This window comes from Cetorhinus maximus, chromosome 13 (genome assembly GCF_964194155.1).
Source record: "Cetorhinus maximus chromosome 13, sCetMax3.hap1.1, whole genome shotgun sequence".
Taxonomy (NCBI): Eukaryota; Metazoa; Chordata; class Chondrichthyes; order Lamniformes; family Cetorhinidae; genus Cetorhinus; species Cetorhinus maximus.
Genome location: NC_135891.1, coordinates 17,142,070 through 17,169,108, shown reverse-complemented (window position 1 = coordinate 17,169,108; position 27,039 = coordinate 17,142,070). Strand labels below are relative to the sequence as shown.

The following is a 27,039-nucleotide window of genomic DNA, read 5'->3' as shown; positions in this document are numbered from 1 at the left end:
AACTGTGATTTGCAAGAAGTGTTGCTATTTACTTGTAATTAAAAAATTATTGTTCTTTATTTACCAGTTTAAATACTTTGCTTTAATAACTCCACCAGTTACTTGCATAGTTGATGCTGGACAAATTGAACAGTAATTTACAAGTTACGTTATGTATCTGTAAGATCCATTGCTTCCGTGGTAGAGTTACATGAATAAGAATACCCTTTCACGATTAATGTAGGTCAGTATGTCAGCCAAGTCCATTCAACACAGGAAACCCAAAACTGATTAATGGTTGATGAGCTAAAGACATACAGCCATCTGCTGGCAGGCACTCAAATTGCACGTGAGAAAAAAGATCCAAATTTATATCAACGGCAACTACATACAAGCTGCAGTTAGAAATACATTCCACCTGGAATGAGTAGTTGTGAATTCTAATGTTAGTAGTTGGATGAGTAATGTTGTCATGCGTGCATATACAAGGCAAAAACTACAGAGCACAATTTGGCCTCCGTTAATACCAAAATGAATAATAGGTGTATAAAGAAAACATGTACAATTCTGTTACAGAGAGCAGTGGAAGCCTTCCCTAATGTCCTTATTCTGATGATTCTGATAAGCCACCCAAATGTTTATGATTTAGAAAAGCCGTAACCACTGATGTATAATTCACTGCAACAGCAGTTACCTTTAGAACATCATTACTTTTGCTTTGGAATAAGTGTTTTTTTTTTTGGTACAGCCCAGCACTTTTTTTGCATTCAGTATCCACAGTGAGGCATGAACCACATTATTTTGAGAGTGTACAAGCTGGATTTTCTTCACTAGGGCTTTCATATGTTTCTTAGCCATAATCTAAAGAGGGGGCAGGGAACAAAGTTGAAAGCAGAAAATGCTCAATTTTCAAAAAAATTGAGTTAGTTTTTGACCTTGAATTTAAAAATATCTATTTTATTACTTCCATCTTTTGTTATTCTGCTTAACTTACTGACATGATGTGGCTTTATTGTGGTTAATGGATGGATTGTTATTAAAAGCAAGTGATCAAATAATCCCAATTAACAAGATAATTACAAGTTAATCTGGTACCACAATTTAACTTCAGGTTGCTGAAAAGAATCTGATACCCTGTATTTTATTAAAGGATTACACTCGCTCGCTACCTAGAGATCATTCAGCATTGTCCAATACCTGAAGATTAGTCAATGCTGTTAAACAGACCCTAACTCAGCAAATCCAGCAGTACTGCAATTCCATGGCTGTGCAAATAGATGTGTGGTTTATTTTCTTACTCATCCCCTTTTTGCAATTTTCTGCATAAATAATTCTGACAAATAATCAAAATGGGGCCACCTGAGAGAGCGCGAAAATAAAATTCTGACTGAAAACCTTTCAGGAAGTTATTTGGAAGAAAACTAATAGGCAAGTAGAATGGTGGAAGTCTTGTTTAAAGTTTCAGGCCCGTGCAAGTAAACTTATAAATAAGAAGGAATGCATTAAATTTAATAACATTCGCAGTTGTTTGGAGGATAAAAATCAGCCAGCTTCCCACTCCAGTGATTTCAGCACCTCCCTGCCTCAGATTCTTCTCTTTATGCTTTAGTTAACTCAAAACTCTACTATTTCATTGATTTCCTGGCACCTCAGAGTCCATCCTCCATAGATTTGAATTCATCCAAAGCTCCAAACTCCTTATTCTATTTTCTAACCCACACCAGGTGCCACTCTCTCATACCTTTGTGCTCGCTGACCTACGTTGTCTAATGGTCCACCAAAATCATAAATTTAAAAGTCTCATCCTTGTGTTTAAATCCTTCCATGGTCCTTCCCCATTTTACCTCAGTAATCTCCTCCATTCCCACAACTCTCCAAGAATCCAGCTTTATTCCAACACTTACTTCTTTCCAATCTGTCACTTATTTCACCCCACCATTGGCAGCTGTGCTTTCAGCTGTCTAGGCTTGAAGCTCTGGATTTCCGTGCCTAAGTCTCTTTTCCTTTCCACCTTTTAAGACCCTTCTTAAAATCTACCTCTTTCACCAAGCTTTTAGTCACCCCCATTGTCTTCTTTGGCTTGGTGCCAGTTCTTGTTTGATTACACCTTTGTGACGTTCCTTGGGATGTTTTTCTACATTACAGGTGCTATATAAATGCAAATTGCTGTTTGATGTTGCTCACGAAGAATAGTCAGTTGGACAAGGCTGCTAAAAAGGTGTCAACAGCTGGAACTATAGCTGCATGAATCACTCTTTCTAAAAAGGAAACAAAAACTTATTTGCACAGTTACTTGATTTATCGAGTAAATGAGAGAACTTCTGGTCTTGAAGCAAAATACAAGATGTGTGAAAATTACTTTAGAACAGAAATGTCTCTTCTACCCCAGCAATGATTTATAGCAAGACAGTAATTCTTGCATGTGCAGAATAAACTTTGAATAGGGAAAGCTTTTAACTATAAGATCCTGTACTTTCTCCCTGTTAAATGCTTATAATGTTCCACAGGAAACAATGGAAAATGTGAAGAAATGCAAGAACTTCCTGTCTACGCTGATCAAACTAGCTTCAAGTGGTAAACAGTCAACTGAAACGGCTGCCAATGTCAAAGAACTGGTGCAAAATCTATTGGTGAGAAAGTGAAGTACAAACGTTTCTCCATTCATTTACCTTAATCAAAAAACAACCTCAACTAAACTGTATTTGTTCCGAAATTGGGGGGAGCAAGTAACAAAGATGAAACAAAGCAATAAGTCTTTACGTAGAGATTTGTTAGAAAAGATAGAATAATTTAAAATAGGGAATAATTGAAGCAGAGACCACAGCATCTTTTAAGGCAAGAGTTAATAAACATATTTTAAATAGAAGGTGATACAGATCGATGAGGAAAGAGCAGAGCATTGGAATTCATTTTGAATTGTTCTAGCAAAGAACGGCACAAACACTGTAGGACAATTGGTTTTCTGTTCTGTAAACTTTTGTGTTTCTGTGTGTTATAGAGGATACAGTTCTCCAATTTTGAAAGATGTTATACGAAGCAGTGTATCATATAAGCCATAGGTGTACCAAACTTTTGATTAAATATTCAGGTGAGACATTGAATCATTGGTTTCACCAAAAATTTAAAAGCATCCCCATTCTATAAAAGCAATGTTGGAGCCCTAATTCTCAGCACTGTAAGAAAGTTGACCATAAAGTGCACAAAATCGAATCCGCCTGAGAATTTTTCCATCAAAGAACACTATGTAGTTCAAATGAAACGTGTCAAACAGTGTTTAAAAGCTGTATTCTTCAGACTTGAAATTCGTGTATTTCACTTTATGTTAATTCTTTAATCTTAAAGAAGAAGTATAAGTTTGTCAACAAACTTCCTTTAAAGGCTTTCAATTAACCCAAATTTTAAAAGTCCCACTTGCAGAGTACAACAGTGTATGGCAAGAGCTGTTTTACAGAAGATTGATATATTATTTTTGGCACAAGTACAGATGCTGCAGGTATAGGTATAAGGCTATAGCAGCAATAGAGGAGTCACATGTATGGTATTGTCTAGCTCAAGAATGTTCCTACCATTACATTTTCAAAGTGGTAGTGCTAGTCCTTTACCAGTACTAAATAAGACCTGGCCATTGTGGTTCTAGTCTTTTCCCTCCAGGGCACAAGTTATCCACTGAAGATGGAGAAGCTCTTGATCATGTTGAAAGTGACTCAAGTTTTGTTTTCTTCTTCTCACAGGATGGGAAAATTGAAGCAGAAGACTTCACCAGTCGGTTATATAGGGAGCTTAACTCCTCACCTCAACCTTATCTTGTGCCTTTCCTGAAGGTAATTAATCATTTGTCTTATTTTTCATATTTGGAGGAGATAGTTGTGACTATTTGTTCTTTCCACCTGGAAAGTGATCCTTTTATGGGATCAGTTTGAAAATACAACTATAATGCTGGAAATGTTTACTTTTGAGAAATGTATTATCAGTTTATATTCTATTTAGTTTATATTCTACAAGAACCATTTCTTGATATCAGGCTCACTCAGTTGACATTTTTAAAAATTATTAATTTACGGGATGTGGACGTCGCTGGCTAGGCCAGCATTTATTACCCATCCCTAGTTGCCCTGGAGAAGATGGTGGTGAGCTGCCTTCTTGAACCGTTGCAGTCCATGTGGTGTAGGTACACCCACAGTGCTGTTAGAAAGGGAGCGCTAGGATTTTAACCCAGCGACAGTGAAGGAACAACGATATGTTTCCAAGTCAGGGTGGTGAGTGACTTGGAGGGGACTTGTGCTCGTAATTCTGAACAAAATCTTTCCCACCTCATCTTCTTGGACAATGAGGATGTGCATTTTATTGAAATAGTGTATTTTGCTCTTTTCAGTTAGATTCCTTTCAAGAATCGTGGTTAAAATCCTTCTGCTAATTTCACTGAAACGAATGTCAAGTTTTGCACAGCCCAAAATGGTAACTTAACCGATCTGACTGAGAGTGAAAGTTGCAACCACCTTGGGTATACAGTACACATTACGGAAGAGTTTCTTTTTAAAGTTTCTTTCTTTCCTCCCTCCCCACAATAATGCATACAGTGAAGCAGCTGCTCTACAAATTTAGCCAGTCCTGCTTCCAGAGTACCCGGAACCAGTAAATAGTTGAGTTGATCTTAACAAAGTATCCAGAAATTAGCAGCATTTTAAAATGGATGATCCAATTAGCACAACTCAATTACACAGAGAAATTTGTAATAAGATTAGCACAAATATTTAACCATTCTCTGTTTTTCCAGCGGAGTTTGCCAGCCTTGCGCCAACTCACTCAAGACTCGCAAGCTTTTATTCAGCAAAGTCAACAACAATCCTCAACTCAGACTACAACAGCGTTGACAGCAGTAGTATTAGGAAACACTGTTCAACAGCGACCTGTAGTGCGGACAACTACTGCTACAGCAACAGTAACTAGCACCCTCCAACATCCTGTGCTAAGTTTAGCACAACCTGGACAGTCAGTGCAAGCTGGCAAGGTAGGACAAATCAACACAACTGCCACATATGGAGTAACTATAACATCTATACATTTGGCATGTTTCAGGCATTCTTATTACCATATTTTGTTTAGGATTATCAATGCAGATGCAGCCTCAGACAGATTTTCTGAGTAAAGTCTTTAATCAACAAAAAGAAGTAGCTCAACTACAAGTTTGTAAGATTTGTTTTTAGGATTCAAGATCACTGGCAAGGCTAGCATTTATTGACCATCCCTAACTGCCTTTGAGTAGGAGGTGGTGAGCCGCCTTCTTGAACTGATGCATTCCACGTGCTGTAGGCACACACACAGTGCTGTTAGAGAGGGAATTGCAGGATTTTGACCCAGCAACATTGAAGGAAGTGCAGTATAGTTCCAAGTTAGGATGGTGTGACTTGCAGGGGAACGTGCAGGTGGTGGTGTTCCCATGCATCTGCTGTTCTTATCTTTGAAGGTGATAGAGATTGTGGGTTTGTAAGGTGCTGTTGAAGAAGCCTTAGCTAGTTGCTGCAGTGCACCTTGTAGATGGTATACACTGCTACCAGTGTATTCCATTTACAATCATGAGGTGAGAGAAAATTTTATTTTAGACAAAATCATGGGAGTAAGAGATGATTGAGCAGTACCAGCCATGTAACATTTAAGATTCTGTTGCATTTCTTATTAGCTTACTGGCTTATAGACTACCATCCTAAAGTGTATTAACTGTTGTGCAGTTAAATAAACTTAGTTTTTAATATATAAAGTTCTGTGCAAGATTTTTCAAATTGCCTAAATACTAGGTAGTTAAAAGAAAATTGTGCAAAGTGTTTAGACTACACCTGGAATATTGTTTGCAGTTCTGGTCTCCTTATTTGAGGAAGGATGTTCTTGCTATAGAGGGAGTGCAGCGAAGGTTTACCAGACTGTTTCCTGGGATGGCGGGACTGACATATAAAGAGAGATTGAGTCGGTTAGGATTATATTCGCTGGAGTTCAGAAGACTGACGGAGGATCTCATAGAAACCTATAAAATTCTAACAGGACTAGACAAGGTAGATGCAGGAAGGATGTTCCCCATGGTGGGGGAGTCCAGAACCAGGGGTTACAGTCTGAGGATACGGGGTAGACCATTTAGGACTGAGGAGAAATTTCTTCACCCAGAGAGTGGTGAGCCTGTGGAATTTGCTACCACAGAAAGTAGTTGAGGCCAAAACATTGTATGTTTTCAAGAGGGAGTTAGATATAGCTCTTGGGGCGAAAGGGATCAAAGGATATGGGGAGAAAGCGGGAGCAGGCTATTGAGTTGGATGATCAGCTATGATCATAATGAATGGCGAAGCAGGCTCGAAGGGCCGAATGGCCTACTCCTGCTCCTATATTCTATGTTTCTATGTTTAATTACCTTAATTGTAGCCATTGTTTTTTTAAAATCCTATTGTTTAAGAATAAACACCCTGACTACTATAAAAAAATAACAGCAACTGTTTACTGTCCTATCCCAAAATTAAAGCATTACTGATCACTATTTGTTAAACTGTTTTGGGGATACGGTTGGAGCAAGTCAATATTTTTATTATTTTGCACAATTACATGGCCATCACATTGTAGAATGTTGGAATTTTTTTCACCCACCTCTGGCAAGGCCATTATTAATTGCCCATCCCTAATTGCCCTTGAGAAGGTGGAAGAACTGCCTTCTTGAATGCAACTCAGCAGCTTGTTTGACCATGTCAACCACAGTGTTATGGGTCTAGAGTCATATATTTTCCAGATCAGGTAAGAATTTCCTTCCACAAAGGACCCATATGGGCTTTTAGGGTAGTTTATATTACCGATCCTAGCTTTTTATTCCAGAGTTATTCAATTGAATTTAAATTCCCCAGCTGCCAAGGTGGGATTTGAGCTCATGGGTAGAATTTAGTGTGTGCGATAGGGGTCCCCCTCCCAACAGTTGGAGAACCCCGTGTCACTTTTCTCCAGGTGGCCTGATGTTATTTAAGTGCAATGATGCACTTAACCTGGGCAGCATTGGGCCTCCCACATGATCAAGGCCCCAGTTGGACAGAACTCCTGCCCCCTGGGAGCTGCCGATCAATCAGAGTCCAGCAGCTCTCCATTGCTGGCAGGGATCATCACTGGATACCTGGAGATAGGTAATTGGGGCAGGATGGGGATTGCGGGGAATGGGTCACTGGCGTAGGGGGAGGGGGGGACAGATGCAAGAGCAGGGTGGGTGGTTTTCAGCGGCCCCTATCCCTTCCCAATGCAGGCTCCTTTGATTAGGCATGGAGTGTCCATCAACGAGGGACCCATCTGGTAGGTCACTGGCAAATGCAGCAGGGTTTGCTGGGCAGCATGGGGGACCTTTGTGAGTCCTAATAAATCCCTGTGCGGTGATTTACAATAAAAAAAACAGCCAAAGCAAGTGTTTTTCCACTGGCACACATCACTGAAATGAAACAGAGTAGATTAACCTTTTTGAATACCAAATGTCTTTTGAAACTTGTACGTTCATTAACTGTTAAAAGTGATTTTTCATTTGTTGGTTCAAGGATAATTGGATTTAAGTGGCTCAGTAATGAGCCTAATTGACATCCCACAACCAGCGGGCAAGATTCCCGTATTGGGCCCTTGTTGTCCCCCACTAAATATGGGACAGTTTTTCCACCTATGGGAATTGGACACAGTTACTCCCATCCAGTTCTCCTGCCCTGCCCTCCGCCATACTGACCGCTCTGGTGGGCTCCCATTAAATTCTGCCCCATGTCTCAAGACCATTAATCCAAGCCCCTGGATTACCAGCGCAGTAACATAAACATAGCATAAACATAGTTTCAAAAAACTGTTCAAACCAGAATTATCTCCTTGGCTGTTGTGGGAACATAGCTGCAATAGTAGGACACAGAATTTATCCAGAAAGAAGTCAAATTCACTCAGAATGTCACTCCAAATATTCATGTAGGCTAAAAATATTCACAATTGTTTGCTTTGTACCCATTTTTGTAAATCTGGTTTTATTAATTTTGGGATTGCATCTGTTTTATAATGGTAATATTTAGAGTAGTTGCTGGAGACTGATGATCATTACCATCCAAGATTTCTAAAATTGTTTATTTAGACTTTAGTTTAAACTAATGCATATATCCTTCAGGTTGTTCAACAACAGCAAGGAACACTGGTCAGACCGCAGGTAACACTGACACAAACACCGATGGTGACACTTCGGCAACCTCAGAATCGCATCATGCTAACTGGTCCTTCACAGGTGCAATTGAAGCAACTTCAGACAGGTAAATATGAATGTTTTTAAACCTCCTTAAAATAGTAAATGTAAACATCAAAGCCACAGATCAATTTAGATCTGTTTACTTAGGTACCAATCTATGGTTGGCATCTATTTTTCTTTACCCCGTGCTTCTTTAATAAAAAACCTTTTTGAAGCTGATAATTGAATATTTTTGCTTAAAAGTCCTTAAAGAAGCCTTTTCAAATTATTAAGATTGAATAGGAAATATACACCAGCTCAAGAGAAGCATTGAAACCGTGTCAGAAAAATATAGACCTGTCATTAAAACACATTGATCCACTGTGGCTTTACACACAGGGAATGGAGACAAAGTGTAAATATTCAGCAGAAAATGTAGAGGTAATTGGACCAGGACATACAGATGTAATTCAGTCCCCCATTTTAAAGTTGTGGATTTTGCCCTGAATTTTAATGTAATAGTTTGATAAAATAAGATGGTTTAGGAAGCAGAGAAAAGTACAGTTGGTTGCAACATAGGCGTTTGTCCGGAGTACAGAGCAAGGAGTGGCATGCAGGTAGCACAGAGCTAGCGTGCTGCAACAAAATTGGCAAGAGGATGCAATTACATGTGACAAATAATTTCCCATAGACTCTCACAGATGTTTACAACACAGAAGGAGGCCATTCGGCCCATCGTGTCCATGCCGGTCAACAAAGATCTGACAACACTAATCCCATTTTCCAGCGCTTGGCTATTTTAAAAATATTGATATAGAGATATACAATGGGGAATATATATATATATATATATATAAATCAAATTTTAATCGCTTTTAAAAATGAAATAAATATAATGATTTATAAATCAAATCCTGCAAGTTGCCAACACCTAGTTGTCCAGTTGAACATCCAGTTATTATTAGGAAATAAGGAAATGCTTGAACATGTATGACAGAATTGTAACTCTCAAGACACTTAAGATCATAGAAAATAGAAGGAGTAGGCCCCTAGAGCCTTCAGTAAGATCATGGCATATCTTCTACCTCAACTTCACTTTCTTGCTCAACCCTTGATTTCCTTGGTGTCCAAAAATCTATTGACCTCAGTCTTGAATGTCCTCAATGACTGAGCACCTATGGCCCTGTGGGGTGGAGAATTCCAAAGATTCACAACCCTAACTTCATACATAATTGTTTTCAAAGCATAAAGACTAGCTTAGGTGCATATTTTGAGCATGATAATGAGCAAAATGAATCAAGCAACCATCAAACTCAAATTTGTATATTCTACCCCCACGCTGCAACACTGTCTATTTTGGGGGAACTTGGATTCTTGTAACATTCATCTGCAGTAGTGATCCAAAGTACATTTTTGATATTTATAAAATTTATGCTGTTTTTTAAAAACTTATCTTTAGGAAGTCTAATCAGCTGCCTTTATCAGACAAATTGATTGAATGAAATCTAAGGTTACTAAACAATCCACTTTAAATTAAGCCCCATAGATTGTAGATCCTAAAACAAAAATGATTTCGTCAAAAACACTAGCCTTCATCTTTCAGACTAAAATATTGGAATGCTTCCGAATCTTCAAACCACCGCTTTTGTTTATCGGAGTTTTTTTTTGATTTGGTTATGGAGTGGTGCAGAGAGAAAATTAGCATGAATATGTTGTGTTCATACAAAAACAAGCCAGTTGGAAATGTACCCTAATTATTGCATAGCATTAAAAATTATACCCAAATTATTGCATAGTATTAAAAATTATACTGAAAGTAAAAACATTTGAGTGCAAAAATCATGACGTTTTTTCAGAAGCTGATAAAAGTAGATATCCTTTTCGATGTCCTTTCCGATTTACATAAATATTTTTAGTAGTGTGGCAGTTTTCTTTAGCATGACAATTAGTCTAGCCTGAGCACACAATCCATAGAATGAAATGCCTTATCTACTCCCTTCTGCATTGTCTGATCGTAGTCAGAATAGTGGCTTCTCTTCCTACTGCTACATAATTTACTCTTGGAGGTCCAAGGATGAGGATCCATCCTGGGCCTTCCTTTTCCTCTTTTATATCTTTACCCTTGGTAATACCATCATAGTAATGGGATCAGCTTTCACGTCTACTTTGACACCCAGCTTTCGCCACCACCGCTCTCTCCTCTATTACCTTGGTGCTGTCAGATTGATTTAACTGATATCCAATTTTGGATAGATCACTGTTGTCTCCAGCTAAACATTGGGAAGACTGAAACGACCACTGTGTTAAACCAGACTTTTAGCGATCCGTTTGACTCCATATCTTGTTCATCACAACACTACCTAATGCCATCCCTGTAAGATTGCCTGCCTTCCCTCCTAAGTAAGGTGTCATAGATCCTAGATACTGTCATAAAGCATAAATATTCCACACTAAAGTACATCTAACTGCATAACAGTAAATCTGATTAAGTGAATATTAGTATAATGACATACATGGATTTTACCAATACATTCAGTTACTTTTTTTTTGCAAATAGCTTTGGAGATTCTTCTTTACCTAAAATAACTGAGGGTGTTGGCACATTGAGGAACTTCTGGTAATAACACAAGATAATATTTAGGAGATGTACTTCATTAAATGATAGTGAGTGGTCTTTTCCTGCCAGAAAAAAATATTTTGCTGTTGTCATCCTCAAAATGACACGGCTTATATATAGCTTGTTGTTCAAAGTGATTTAAGTGTGCATTTGTATCTGCAAGTCAGATAACCAGGCCCAAAAATTGCTGTTACCAGTAAAGTACTGTGACCAATTGAGTTGGAGAAACTTGCTGGACACAAGTGTGTTTAACATAATTCTCCATGATTTTACAGTTCCTGTTATGAAACAGACAGTGGTGCCAGGAAATAAAGCTGGTCTGACTTATTCTGTCCAGACTTCTGTTGTTCAAAAAAACAAACTTAAAGAAGCAGCAGCAGCAGCAAGTGGCTCTTTCAGGTGAGATGTTCAAGCAAAACCTCAGGAAGGAATGAATGATACTTAATATGGAAAAGATTGTTATTAAAATCTCAAGACTTTATTCCAAAAATATGATTGATATGTGCATCACTTAACTACTAGTAAGTGAATATTTATCTGTCATTAAAACCTATATGACAAAGTTCATTTTAAAGACAACATCCCATCTCTAATTCTTTATAGTAAACTTTACTTTCATTTCTGATCCCTCGGCCTTTATCGGGTTACTTAATTAGGACAGTATTCCGTATCTGGATGCTTTGTGGTGGATTAGTACATCACAGCTAACAATCTTGATTTAGCTCTCAAGGGAAGAGCGGAGGATTCCATACACCAAGAAAGTGGCAGGAATGAGTTGTTTTCCATTAGGAAGGATAAATCTGGCTGATTTAATTTTTGTTCTTTAGATGTGGGCAATACTGGTAGGGCTACATTTATTTCCTGACCCTAGTTGCACTGCTTCTTGAACCATTATAAATCTCTGTGATGATGGTACTCTACATGGTATAAGGGAAGGAATTACCCAACATGCCTCCCAAGATCTAGCAGTGGAGTGATCCTGAAAGCAGGTCGCCAGCACTGTTAACCAAAGAATCTAAACGGGGAACTCTTCCTTCCTCCTGAACCAGATAAATGTAGTTTAACAAATCTATGCATCTTAGTTGAGTATTACATGAGCATTTGCAGTTTACTAAAATGTAGATTACTTCTTATAATGACATTAATGTGTGGATGTGAAATTTTCTAGGGATGATGATGACATTAATGATGTGGCATCCATGGCTGGAGTTAACCTTTCTGAAGAAAGTGCACGCATTTTGGCAACAAATTCAGAACTGGTGGGCACTCTGACGAGATCATGTAAAGATGAAGCATTCCTGTTCGCTGCACCATTGCACAGAAGAATGTTAGAAATAGGTAAAGAGATATCTACCCATTTTCACAGTATGGATATCTTCTTAGTGAAGGAACTAGTGCAGTAGGGAGTCTTTTCCAAACCCAAACATCGTTTTCTTTCAGACTTTTAAAAAAAATTAATCCATGGGATGTGAGTCTCAGTGGCAAGGCGAGCGTTTATTGACTGTCCCCAATTCACCTTGAGAAGGTGCTAGTGAGCTGCCTTCTTGAACCGCTGCAGTCTGGGTGTTATGGACTCTTAGAGTGGGAGTTCCAAGTGATGAAGGCACTCCCCGCAGTACCAGTAGATAGGGAATTCATGGGCTTTAACCCAACAATAATGAAGGAATGGTGATATATTTCCAAGTTAAGACGGTATGTGACTTGGAAGTTGTGCTGTTCCCATGAGCTTGCTGCTCTTGTATTTAGGTGACAGAGGTCACAGGTTTGGGAGGTGCTATTGAAGAAATGTTTCAAAGTATCTCTAAGGAAAGTTTTAGACATAACCAGCAAGGAGAAACTGAAAATGCATAAGCGAGGTTAGATCTCTTAATCAGCCAACAGTCTTGTCCAGCAAAAATTGCTAACTAGCCATGGCAACACTGTTTTAGCTATATGCACTATTTGAAATAGGTACGCTAACAATACAGCTAAATGTACTTCAAATGTGTATATTTACTTAACAAACATCTACCATCATTCAGTAACCAAGGAAATAAAGCACTCAATGATCACAAAACACTTGTGCACTGCTTTTCATCTTATCATTTTACCAACAAACACACAAAAGGGCCAAAGTACACATATGTACAGTGTGAAAGAGCATTGAAATCACATCCCCAATAATGGTGTCTCTTACTCATTTTTAAAAATGTGCTAATGAGAAATTTAATTAGCCACGTATGGACTCCCAGTTAGCCACATGCAGCTAGTGACTGTTATATTGGACAACACTAACCTAAAAGAACAATACGCATCAGTAAAAGGGGACTGCTTTATTGATACAATTAAGAATATTTAACCTATCTAAAAGGTATTTCAACTTTTTTTGGGAACAGGTAAAAAACATGGAATTACCGACGTTCATCCTGATGTAGTAAATTTTGTGTCACATGCCACCCAACAGAGATTACAAACGCTTGTAGAAAAAATATCTGAAGTTGCACAGCAGAGAAACATCTCATACAAGGTGAGTGTAGAATCACTTAAGTTTCTTTTAGACCCAATCTCATATTTTTAAAAAAAATCTGAGCTGCTTCATCACTCCTATCAACAACAGGTTCATAAATTAAATGAACTTGCATCCCTTTTTATGTTACACTGGTCAGTTACAAGCATTTGCTTAATCTTAAGACCTCTATAAACTGCCCCTCCACCTTTCCTGAAAGTATTGACTGACATTGGGATATAATTCAATGGGTATCAATGACACCCCCACACCAACCCCAGATACCTCAAGAATGGACATACTCCATGTGTGGAACTGGACAGTTAGTGGTACCAGGGAATCTGATGGTGGAATCAGAACCAAGTCTGATCCTCTCCTCAATTAACATCCATTTGTTACTTGTGGGCAAGCATTACTGATTTGCAATCAGGAGCAGAAACTAGCCGATCATTCCCTTCCCCAGCCTGGGACACTGAGCCCACTCTTAGTACCTTTACTGCCACCTCAACTAACTCACAATAAACAGGAATTAAAAGCTTGTAATGATTGTACTGCAGAACAGTACCTCTTGGAAGATTTATTGGTGGAATGTTCAAATTTTTACTTAGGTCACACTAGCCACAGCTATATTAAAAATCTATTTTTAAAAAATGGTAAATCAACACTACATTGATATATGTAAAGTCATTGCACTTAAAACAAAACAGAAGACACATGAATGATGGTTTTTAAAATTATTTTTGTTAGGAGTTGTCACCACTAATATACAGAATATTTCTCTTTTTCAGCTCAGGATTAAGCACAGAGTTTAACAACTGTTTATTTTTGCTACTTCATTTATTATTAGCAAGCAAAGTACTGTTCCATGGGGTAGAAGTTCAATGAACATTTTTCCCTCATCCAGCACAATTGGACCATATATCAGAGGTTTTAATTGAGATGTTTACAGGTTGGAATGCTGCTCTTCACAAACCTGAATAAAACAACAAACTGGTGAAGGGACTGTCTGTTTGTCAAGGTTTCTATATAGGAATTACTTCACTACTTCTGCAAACAAATAATTTCGGATTACCTTTGATTTCAGGAGGACGACAGGTATGAGCAGTTAAATGATGTAAAATCACAGCTCAAGTTCTTTGAACAACTTGATCAAATAGAAAAGCAGAGAAAAGATGAACAAGAAAGGGAAATTTTAATGCGAGCAGCAAAGGTAAGCAACGTTAAATGGAATTTAAGTGAAGTCAAACAGAAGGGGATGTTGTAATAAATTAAACTCTCAGTTCCATTGAATGTGTAGGAATGCCTTGCTAAAGTTAATGTGGCACCAAGCATTACATAATGGATGGTGAGCCAAAGTCAACGCTGATACAAATATATGCATGTACTTGACCTCAGTACTTGTGTACTTCAAATGCAGTTGCTCTTAGCCAATGGTGCTAAACAAATTAAAGGTCTTCTGTCACCAGCTTAACCATTTAAGCTGGTGACAGAAGACCTTCAGTTTGTCGCAGCTGTTACAGTAGACGTAGATTCACCTGTTTTGAAGTATATGTTTAACAAGTTGAAACAAGGACCAGCACAAGCTATACAGTGCAGAGGAGACTGAATTGGCAGGTGTGTACCAGTGTGATGTTTGTGCCTATGCAAATTACAGTAAATAAATATAAAAATTGATTACATCATCTGCTGGGCGTCAGCACCCGGAGTTTCACAGGCAAGCTTTTAAAAGAAATGGTGTGCTAACGTGGCAGATCACCCCATTCGGTTGTGAAATGGATGAAACACAAGTAACTATTGCAATTGAAATGACCAAGAAAGCTGCTAGATTGTTGTAAGATATGACCTGAATCATTAATGTCTGTCAGGAAAGAAAACCTGACAACCTCAAATAATGTGGCCAAAATGTTACACCTGTTCTGCACTGCAATGCCTTTTGAAGTGGCCTAGCAAGGCACTTGGTTTAAGGCAACTGTGGATAGGCAATAAAAGCAGCCTGGCTTTGCCAGCATCACCCAGACTTTGTGAACACATGGGGTTTAAAAAAAAGTTGCCCTATCCCAAAGAAATCCTTTGGATGTAACAATTTTGAACTTTTCATTGTGGTAAAGTAATATAAAGGTGTATAGAAAAGTACAGTTCCCACCATTGACAGTCCACAGTTATTTTGGGCAGCTACCTGTATCAGGGAAATAGAGTTAATTTTTTTATTGCCATCGGAGTCAATTACAAAGCTACCTTAACTTTTTTATCAAGTCACTATATCGTATTAAGTGTGCCAGTTATTTTTGGCCGTACTCACCAACTTAACAGGCTCTGCTGATTCCAAGCAAATCGGGTCTTCAGTTTCAGTCAACTTGTTTAGTTCCCTGTTGCTGGTATACAGGTTCAAAAAGCTGCTGATTTCAGGAAAAGTCAGGTCTTCAAACAGTTTTAATGAGCTGCTCACACCTAAAGTATGATTATCTTAGTGATAAGATTCTGGATGTAACTGCTCACAATTAGAGGAGGGGGTTGCTAATTGAAGATTCCTTGTTGGGTAGTTGTAGCATCCACCTGATATAGCTGGTAAATTGCATTAACTCCAATGTGCCGGTTATAGGCAATGGAGACTGCATTACTTTGACTGCTGATACTCGGCACAGTGTATGAAATCATAGGTCATATTTTAAACGAAAATTCCTTCACTCGATCCACAAACCTATATTTTGTAGGGCTAGGTGGACTTATTGTGGGTCATAGTTACCAGAGTTGAATAAAGCTTAACTCAAGAAGGGTCATACAGACTTGAAATATTAACTCCGTTTCTCAGTCCACAGATGCTGTCAGTCCTGCTGAGTTTTTCCAGCATTTTGTGTTTTTATTTTATATTATTATTAAAGTTGAACTTGCACATAGCACACTTTCCATTATATTACATAATCACTATATTGGTGTTGTCATATCGTTTGAGTTAAGAATGTAACAGTAAATCAGCAGCCAGTCAGGCAGAATCTGTGGAGAGAAATAGCATAAACGTTTCAAGTCGATGACCTTTCATCAGAACTGAAGAAAGAAATATAAGAGTTTTAAGACAATGGAAAGGGAGACAGATATACACATAGCCATTTACGCCTCATCTGGACCTAGCCTTTGTTTCTTTACTATACTAATTACAACTCAGAATCACAGAATTTTAACGGCACAGGAAGAGGCCATTTGGCCCATCGTGTCTGTACCGGCTCTCCAAACAAGCATTATGACCTAGTGCCATTGCCCTGCCTTTTCCCCATACCCTTGCACATTATTTCTATTCAAATAATCATCTAATGCCCTCTTGAATGCCTCAATTGAACCTGCCTCCACCGCACTTCCAGGCAGTGCATTCCAGACCCAAACCACTTGTTGTGTGAAAAAGGTTTTTCTCACGTCACATTTGCTTCTTTTGCAAATCACTTTAAATCTGTGCCCTCTCATTCTTGATCCTTTTACGAGGGGGAACAGCTTCTCCCTATCTACTCTGTCCAGCCCGCTCATGATTTTGAACCTCTCTATCAAATCTCATCTTAGCCGCCTTCTCTCCAAGGAGAACAGTCCCAACCTCTCCAATCTATCCTCATAGCTGAAGTTTCTCATCCCTGGAACTATTCTTGTAAACCTCTTCTGCACTCTCTCCAATGTGTTCACATCCTTCGTATTATGTGGCACCCAGAACTGTACATAATATTCCAGCTGAGGTCTAACGAGTGTCTTACATAAATTCAGCATAACCTCCCTACTCTATGCCCCTATTAATAAAGCCCAGAATACTATATTGTCCCCTGCACACCAAGATCTAGATCATTAATTAATCATATATTAGGAAAAACAAGGGTCCCAACACTGACCCCTGGGGAACTCTACTACAAACCTTCCTCCAGCCTGGAAAATACCATTGACCATTATTCTCTGTTCCTATTTTTCAGCCAATTTTGTATCCACGTTGCTACTGTCCCTTTTATTCCATGAGCAATAACTTTTCTCTCAAGTCTGTTGTGTGGCATTGTGTCAGATGCCTTTTGAAAATCCATGTACATCACATCAACAGCATTACCCTCAATTGCCTTTTCTGTTACCTCTTCAAAAAACTTCAAGTTAGTTAAACACGATTTCGCCTTTAGAAATCCATGTATGCTCTTCCTTATCAACCCATATTTTTACTAATTTTTTCTAATTCTATCCTGAATAATTGTTTCTAGAATCTTGTCCACCACTGAAGTTAAACTGACTGGTTTGTAATTGCTGGGCTTATCCTTATGACCTTTTTTGAACAAGGGCGTAATGTTTGCAATTCTCCAATCCTCTGGCACCACCCCTGAGTCTAGGGAAGACTGAAAAATTATGGCCAGTGCCCCTGCAATTTCTGCTCTCACTTCTTTCAATATCCTTGGATGCATCTCATCTGGTTCCAGTGCCTTGTCAACTTTAAGTACCAACAGGCTATTCAACATTTCCTCCTTATCAACTTTGAACCATTCCAATGACAAGAGTTTCCTCGTCTGTTACCATGACCTCCTTGGTAAAGACGGATACAAAGTATTCATTCAGTCTGGCCACTTTGTCCATGTGTAAATTCCATTTTAGGTCTCTAATCGGCCCTACTCGTCCATTTGCCACTATCTTTGGCTTTTGCATCGTGAAATCTGTTATTAATAGCTCCTGCCCTCCACCCTTTTATAGACCTTTCCTTTTGTTCTTCCTGCCCCCTCCTCTTTCCACTGGCTTAAAAACTCTTACATTTCCATCTTTCTCAGTTCTGTTGAAAAGCCATCGACCTGAAATGTTTCTATAAACAGGTGCAGCCTGACTGCTGAGCATTTCTAGTGTTTTTTGTTTTTATTTCAGATTTCCAGCATCTGTAGTATTTTTTTTCTTTATTCTTTATTGCTGGCGAGGCGTGACAGCTGCCTGTGATAACTGTGGACGGTGTCAATAGAGGGGACTGCACTTTACTTTTCTATACATTTGATGCCCATCCCTAATTGCCCTTGAACTGAGTGGCTTGCTAGGCCACTTCAGAGGGCAGTTAACTACATTGCTGTGGGTCTGGAGTCGCATGTAGGCCTGGAGTCACATGTAGACTATTAGTGAACCAATTGACGATAGCTTCATGCTCACTATTACTGAGACTAGCTTTCAATTCTATATTTATTAATTGAATGTAAATTTGGTGCTGTGTCCCCAGAGTATTAGCCTGGGTCCCTGGATTACTTGTCCAGCGCCCGCCATCATCTCACCTTCCTTTTGTAACAGTGGGCAGAATTTCGCCCTCAGTGGGCGGGCGGGCCCCACTGGCTCAGCGGCGGGCGAGCAGCCAAACTCTGCCAGCGAAACGGGGCCCGCCGCCATTTTGAGTGGGCAGGCCAATTAAGGCCTGCCCAGCAGCCTGCCTGACAGGAAGTGCTATGCGCTTCCTGTGCGGGATTGGGGGGGAGGGGGGCGGGGAGAGAGAGATTCACCATCTGTCAAAGAGCGCACTGCTCCCTGAGACCAAGTGCTGTCTCAGGCAGATTACTGACAGGTAAAAAAAATTCCAAAAATAGAAAAGTATTAAGATTATTAACATGTCACCTTCATGTGACAATATCACACAAGATGGGACATGTTAATAAGAAACACATAAACTTTATGAAACTTTTTAAAAACGGACATGAAACCCCATCCCGCCAGTGGATGAAGCTTCATGTATAATCAGGAGCCCGCTGGGGCTCCTGGCCTGTCCCCCAGCCTTAAGGTTGGACGGGCAGGTCTTTAACAATCTTAATTAGCCTGTCAATGGCCTTAATTGGCCATTGACAGGTTGGCGGGCGGACAGCTGATTTCGCTGTCCGCCCACCTTCCTGAAAATTTAAAGGGACCGGGATGACGTTGGGGTTTCCTCCCGATGTCATCCCGCATCATTTTCCCGTCGACGAGCGGGCCCCGCCCCCAAATCACTGACGGGAAAGTCCAGGCCAGTAAATCATTGCAGCTCAGAACTTAAAGAAGAAAGACATTGATATGAAGTTTGTCTTGAAAGGTGTAGTGATTTGTTAGAATCTTTACAGGAATTTTTATTTATCAATCACAACCCCAGTATGTTGGAAAACAAGTGCTGAGTTGTTTTACAATTACCATTTTATTCCGTTTCATCAACAGTCTCGCTCCAGACAAGAGGACCCAGAGCAACTTAGGCTAAAACAGAAGGCCAAAGAGGTAAGAATAATCCTTTATCTCCCCTCCCCACAACAAAATGCTGTACTAATTTTGTAGGTTGTACAAATGACAATTATAGGAATGCACTGGAAAGGCGATACCTATAACAAGAGAAGTGAAACATCTACTTATATTAATTGGTCTGAGATCAGGCTTAATTGTAGATACAAATAATGCAGTTAAAATGTTGAGTTGGTAAGCATATACAGGAAGATTTCACAGACTTTTTATTAATCAAATTAACATGCACATCCTTATAATAGATGCTTTGTACAAAGACAAACTGAATGGCGTTGCTGGAACAGTATTTTGTTAGTATAGATTTTACTCTTAATTTCAAACCCCTAAAGAATACACTTCTAAACCATATTTAGTGACACTGGTGTCTCGACTGTTTGGCTGGTTAAAGTGGTCACAGGCTTTAGAAAAAATAATGGCCTTCAATATATTAAAAAGTCCTGAATTTAAACTAAACACTTACCTCACAAATATCTGTATAAGGGATTTCACTGCTCGATCAGATTACTTCATTTATTTTACAAGCATAAAATGAACAAAGTACAAACTAACTAGGAGATTTCTCAAAATGAAGTAAACCTACCATTATGTTCAGCATTGTTTAGGTAAGTGATTTTTGATTTTACGAAGTGACCAGTTTTTATTTGCAGAATCAACTCTGTTGCTGGTTTCGATGGTGACAGATTTCAGAATCAGTTATGTTTCCTGTGATATCATGCAATGCAGGAATATTACCTATATTTGTAGATGTCAGCTTGGCCTCGTTCATCTTGCATCAGAATCAGAAGGTCGTGAGTTCATGCTCCATGCCAAGGCATGAGCTCATAACCTAGACCGACACTTAAGTACAGTACCTAGGGGCTGCAGCATTGTTAGAAGTGCCTTCTTTTGAGTGGGGTGTTAAATAGAGCTTGCTTGTTCAAGCAGATGTGATATCTGATGGGAGGGAGTTTTTCTGGTGCCTTGGCCAATATTCTTCCCTCAATCTTTACCATTAAAAAGAGATTAGTTGATTATTTGTCTAATTTGCTGTTTTTGAGACCTTGCTGTATGAAAATTGGTTACTGCATAAGCAACAGCGGCGATGACTTTAAAAAGTAATTCATTGGCCCTGAAGCAGTTTGGGACATTCAGAGAACATGATATGGCTCTATGTAAATTATTGTGCTTGCTATCTATATAACATGAGCCAAAGATATCATGGATAAAACAAAGAGCAATAGTTTCACATTAAATTAGTTTTGAATCGTAACAAAAATGCTGGATGGACTCCCACACTCTATCATTTGTAAACTTGAGGACATCAAAAACTCTGCTGTGCATGTTTTAAGTTGCACTAAGTCCCGTTCATTTATCACCCCTGTGCTCGCTGACCTACATTGACTCTTGGTCAAGCAACATCTTGATTTTTAGATTCTCATTCTTGTTTTCAAATCCCTCTTGGCCTCACCCCTATCTCTATTTCTGTAATCTCCTTCAGCCCAATAACCTTCCAAGATATCTACACTCCTCTAATTCTGGCCTTTTGAGCATCCCCAATATTAATCTCTCCACTTCTGGTGGCTGCAGCTTCAGTTGATATGCCCCAAGCTCTGGAATGCCCTCCCCAGACCTCCCTTCCCCTTTAACACATGCCTTGAAACCTACTTCTTTGACCAAGCTTTTTGTCACCTGACCTAACATCTCCACATGTGGCTAGGTTTTTTATAATATCCTTGTGAAGTGCCTAGCGACGTTTTAATACGTTAAAAGTGTGATATGAATATAAATTGTTATTGTTGAACATAGAATGGTTACAGCACAGAAGGTGGCCATTTGGTCCATCATGTCTGTGCCAGCTCCCTGAAAGAACAACTCAACTAGTTCCTCGTGTTGTATTGCTTCTCATGCCAATCTGCTTAAATCTGTGCCTCCTGATTCTCAAACCTTCTGATTTTGAACACCTCTGTCAAAAATTTCCTATCAGTCTTATCTTCTAAGGAGAACAACCCCAGCTTCTCCAATCTATCCACATAACTGAAGTTCTTCATGCCTGGAACCATTCTTGTGAATCTTTTCTGCACCCTCTCTAATGCTTTCCCATCCTTCCTAAAGCATGGTGCCCAGGATTGGACACAACACACTTGAGGTCGAACCAGTGTTTTACAAAGGTTATCATCATAACTTTCTTACTTTTGTACTCTATGCCCCTGTTAATAAAGCTCAGGATTCCATATGCCACATTAACCACTTTCTCAACTTGCCCTACCACCTGCAACGATTTATGCACATATTCCCCCTAGGTCTCGGTGTTCCCTTTTAGAATTGTACATTTTATTTTACATTGCCACTCCTTGCTCTTCCTACCAAAATGAATCACTTCACACTTTGCATTACATTTCCTTTGCCACCTGTTCACCCATCCCACCAGCCCATGTCCACTTGAAGTCTATCACTATCCTCCTCACAGTTCACAATACTTCAAAGTTTTGTGTTATCTGCAAACTTTGAAAACATATTTAACAATTTCAAGAAGTTAAAATTTTAAGCTAATTAAGACTGTTTGCTCACCCAGCATTTATTGAAATTGAACCATTTATCAAATTGTAATGCTATAAATTCATTCAGAACATTCAATATTTTCATATGAATAATTGAACATCTCTTTGATTCCCAGATGCAACAACAGGAATTGGCTCAGATGAGACAGAGAGAAGCCAATTTAACTGCATTAGCTGCCATTGGCCCCAGAAAGAAGCGGAAGGTTGATTCACCAGGGCCTGGAATTGGAGCTGGGACGGAGGTACTGTATAAAAATGTAATACAGCTTTTTAATGCAACACAACATTCAAAAGCAGATGATTTTATTTGTCCATTTTAAGTTATGAGAAAAAAATCTTACTTTTCATCAATGCTATTAGATATTTGAGTCAAGAATTTCATACAAAAATATGTATAATAATAATAATCAGTTTTTGTCCGCCCAGACTGTTTTTGTTGGTTAGTTTAAGGGGTGCATTTGTTTGGGTTTATTTGGTGGGAGTTGCCTGCTGCACACAGAGGCATGGAGGGCAAGCTGGGGTCTAGAGCACTTGATGCACAAGCAGCTGCCAATGGTTAGTGGGGTTGGGGGGTAGTGGTCGGAAGGGGATTGGGGGTTATTAGTGGAGAAAAAAAGCTGACGGTAATGGGAGTCCAACAATAAAGTTGCCTTGCCTGGAGAGAGTGTTTCTGTGAGGGGATGGAATTGATGGGAGGAGTGAATTGGCATGGGATGCAATGAGTGGAGGGTGAATGAAATGATGGAATTGGTTAAGTGTGGTAAAATGGCGAGGACAATTATTTGATACAATTTATGCTTCGAAAACTATTCTTTGTGCTAAAAATAGAGATTTACTGGATTTGAATGAAAATGTTCTACAAAAGCCATCGTATGAATTAAAAGAATACATCGGCATTGGTTCTATAGATGACGAATTTGAGAACAGTCTATATCCTCCAGAGTTTCTACACAGTCTATCTCCAGTGGGCATGCCACCACACAAACTTAGACTCAAGGAAGGAGCAGTTATAATGTTGCTACAAAACTTGAAACCTAAACAAGGGGCTGGATTCTCATCTCAGAGGCAGGAATTGGGTGACAAGATCTTCCAGCAGCCATGGCCTTAATTGGCCTGGACACAGGCCTGTGCCTTGTTCACACCTCCATGCAGCTGGTGTAAAGCCCAGCAGCTTCTATAGTCTGGATGTTGAGTGAGTCATTAATATGCACAGATCTGGTTTCCCTCACTGCTCAAATGCTGTTTCCCTCACTGCTCAAAATGGCATTGGGTGGAAACAGAGGCAAGATTTCTGGCCAGCCCATTTGGCTGCCATGTTTTTCTTAGCCATCCTGCCTTTGTTTTGTCCTATTTCAGAATGGCAAAATCAGGCCTAAGGATTTTGTCATGGAACAAGATTGGTAGTTTGGAAGCTTTTTTCTTCGATCAATGCTGAAATTATAATGGGCAGATTTCAAAGAAATATTGTTTAGTCTTGAATAATATTGAGCCCATCGAATGTAAACTTGCCTTTTCAACTCGGGAGAAAAGAGTTCCGAATTAGACTTTCATATAGACCAGCCACAAGATCAAACTTTTGACAAATTTTGTGTTTATATTCCTGGGCCTGTTTTGACACAGATATAGCTTTATGTAGCTTTCTCCAGAGTGAGAAGGTTTGATTCTATTAAAGCATTTGGTGAAAGAATAACTGGAAATCCTGTATTTAAATAATTACAGTTGCAATAAAGATACTAACGACCTCAAAATGTTTTGCGGGTCTTGCTAACTCAGCATAAAGCTATTTCAAATCCCTTTCTCTGTAGTATCCCCTGCATGTGCCATTCAGACAAAAATGACCCAGGCATCTCTATCTGTGGGAAAAGGAATATTTTCTTAGAGGCAAATGGAAGGACACAGCTCCAACTCCTTACTCCCACTGCATTTTATTTATACTAACTTACATATTCAGCTTTTTAATATGAAATCTGTAGAATACTATTAGTTAAAGTTTTAATCAAACTTCAGCAACTCACTTCAACAGTTTAATCTTGCACAGAGAAAAATAATTAATTTCTTAGGGTTACTGCAATTTCAGCAGTTTCTATTTTTAAGAAACACACAAAACCTAAATATAATTAATTAAAGCAATAACTTCATAGGGAAAAGTTGTTTCTCACTTGTTCACCAAACAAATCCATATAGTTAACCCAACAAGTAGTTCTTTAAGTATATTATACCACAAATATGCAAGCTTGAGTGCAGAATTCAGGTAGCAACAAATACATTAACAGTATGAAGTTAAAATATCTCACTCACAAAGCAAATGTCAGGTTGGAGGTAACGAGTAGGTTAGACAAAGGAGAGCCAATGGATGTTATCTACTTGGACTTCCAGAAGGCTTTTGACAAGGAGGCTGCTCAGTAAGATAAGAGCCCATGGTGTTAGAGGCAAGGTACTAGCATGGAAAGAAGATTGGCTGTCTGGGGTCCTTCTCAGGATGGCGGCCGGTGACTAGTGGAGTTCCGCAGGGGTCAGTGTTAGGACCACAACTTTTCACTTTATACATTAATGATCTAGATGAAGGAACTGAGGGCATCCTGGCTAAGTTTGCAGATGATACAAAGATAGGTGGAGGGACAGGTAGTATTGAGGAGGTGGGGAGGCTGCAGAAGGATTTGGACAGGTTAGGAAAATGGGCAAAGAAGTGGCAGATGGAATACAACGTGGGCAAGTGTGAGGTCATGCACTTTGGTAGGAAGAATAGAGGCATAGACTATTTTCTAAATGGGGAGAGAATTCAGAAATCTGGAGTGCAAAGGGGCTTGGGAGTCCTAGTCCAGGATTCTCTTAAGGTTAACTTGCAGGTTGAGTTGGTAGTTAGGAAGGCAAATGCAATGTTGGCATTTATTTTGAGAGGACTAGAATATTAAAGCAGGGATGTGCTGCTGAGGCTTTATAAGGCTCTGGTCAGACCACATTTAGAATATTGTGAGCAATTTTGGGCCCCATATCTCAGGAAGGATGTTCTGGCCCTGGAGAGGTCCAGAGGAGGTTCACGAGAACGATCCCAGGAATGAAAGGCTTAACATATGAGGAACGTTTGAGGACTCTGGGTTTATACTCGATGGAGTTTAAAAGGATGAGGGGTGATCTGATTGAAACTTACAGAATACTGAAAGGCCTGGATAGAGTGGACGTGGGGAAGATGTTTCCATTAGTAGAAGAGACTAGGACCCGCGGGCACAGCCTCAAAGTAAAGGGAAGACCTTTTAGAACAGAGATGAGGAGAAACTTCTTTAGCCAGAGAGTGGTGAAACCATGGAATTCATTGCCACAGAAGGCTGTGGAGGCCAGGTCATTGAGTGTATTTAAGACCGAGATAGATAGGTTCTTGATTGGTAAGGGGATCAAAGGTTACAGGGAGAAGGCGGGAGAATGGGGTTGAGAAACTTATCAGCCATGATTGAATGGCAGAGCAGACTCGATGAGCTGAATGGCCTAATTTCTGCTCCTTTTTCTTATGGTCTTATGTCCAGTCTGAGATAAAGTTGCTGGGATTTGAACTGGTGTATTTCAGAACCTTCCATTATTTTCAACTTTTGAGTTTACAATGGAAAGCAACATGTTATCCATTCTTTTTCTCTGCTGTAGGGGCCCAGTACGGGCGGGACACCAGGTGCCTCTGGAGTTGGAACAGCTAGGCAGTTCACACGGCAACGAATAACGAGAGTCAACCTCAGGGACCTTATCTTCTGCTTGGAGAATGAGCGTGAGACAAGCCATTCACTAATGCTGTACCGTGCATTCCTTAAATAAACGTCCTGGGTTGATTTGTTTTGTTTTTTGACCGAGACAACCTTCTGCCATTTCTTTTTCTTTGCATTTTTTGGGGGGCGCGGGTTAAGGAAAGAAAGAAATGGAGAACAGCTGGAATTCTGTGAGTGGGAGAATGTTTTAAATGTTCAGCTTTACATTAACTCTTATGTTTTTAAAGTTTTGAATTTTAGTTAGAAAACTGAATACAGCGAGACCTGTGGATACTTTATTTATAAAATAAAAATGTCTGATCACTTCTCGTCTCCTGACTGAGTGGCCTTCTTGCCAAACAAGCCATATTTAAAAACTGATTCTGATTTCACCAGTGTATAATTTGCCAACTTTTTGGCAGATTAGTAGCAACTTGAGACATTTAAGTATTCTGTTTTTGAATCATTTGGCTTAAAAGACTTTGAATTATATGGGTCTGAAGCTAACAACCTTGGATCATTTTACCTTCAAGGACATGGAGCAAAAAACCATTTTCATTATTGTATTTTTTATCCACTTTTCATCGTTTCCATTCTTTTGCTGTATTTTTCTCAACTTAGCCTTTGTAAATGTATGGTTTGTGAAGAGTTAGGAGAGTTTGTTCAGTGGTAACTCTGCAGTTCTCACCATGTGATTTGCATGTCAGAGGCTTTCCTTGGAAGCCTTTAAGAAGGGTTTATTTTGTGAATGTTGTAGGGCATTTGTAAAAAGAAAAAGATGCTTTTTTTTTATTTGATACAATACATGATGCCGTAAAGGATTTTAAAAAAACTTTTCTGCATAAATATACATTACTTGCACTGTGTTGGCTACCTAGCTAATGTAAAACTTTAGTTAAAAAATCTAAGAAACGGTGAATTGTGAAAGGATTGTTACTTGGTATGAATCACGTGTAGAAAAACAATTTGCTGGTGTCTATCAGTGAGCGAATAATTTGTACATAATTTTGGCACATAACATAAATTGCTATGTAAACCGTAATTATTTTGGTAAAAAGACTGTATGCAAGCTATGGGCCTACTTAATGGTAACCAGAGCAATGTCCCTTCTTTGTATCTATTTTTTTATAAAAAAATACTAAATTTTTCTTTATATTTTCAGAGGTTATTGTATTAAATGATTGTCTATCGATAGGACATTATGATTGTAAATACTTTTGCTTTCTTTGTGTGTAATTTTATGTTGTTTAAAGAAACATTTAAGA

The 27,039-nt window shown here is 39.1% G+C and overlaps 1 protein-coding gene across 1 annotated transcript in view; it reads left to right on the top strand.

Annotated features, from left to right (window-relative positions):
- The window catches only part of taf4a (TAF4A RNA polymerase II, TATA box binding protein (TBP)-associated factor), a 78,807-nt gene extending 52,707 nt beyond the window's left edge, over positions 1–26,100 (top strand). The window contains exons 5-15 of the mRNA XM_078555029.1: positions 2,487–2,609; positions 3,711–3,800; positions 4,754–4,987; positions 8,123–8,261; positions 11,069–11,192; positions 11,962–12,131; positions 13,169–13,299; positions 14,363–14,488; positions 19,432–19,488; positions 22,163–22,288; positions 25,680–26,100. Coding sequence (XP_078411155.1) covers positions 2,487–2,609; positions 3,711–3,800; positions 4,754–4,987; positions 8,123–8,261; positions 11,069–11,192; positions 11,962–12,131; positions 13,169–13,299; positions 14,363–14,488; positions 19,432–19,488; positions 22,163–22,288; positions 25,680–25,844 — 1,485 coding nt within the window. The 3' untranslated portion in view covers positions 25,845–26,100. The remainder of the gene's footprint in view (positions 1–2,486; positions 2,610–3,710; positions 3,801–4,753; positions 4,988–8,122; positions 8,262–11,068; positions 11,193–11,961; positions 12,132–13,168; positions 13,300–14,362; positions 14,489–19,431; positions 19,489–22,162; positions 22,289–25,679) is intronic.
- Positions 26,101–27,039: the final 939 nt, after the last annotated feature.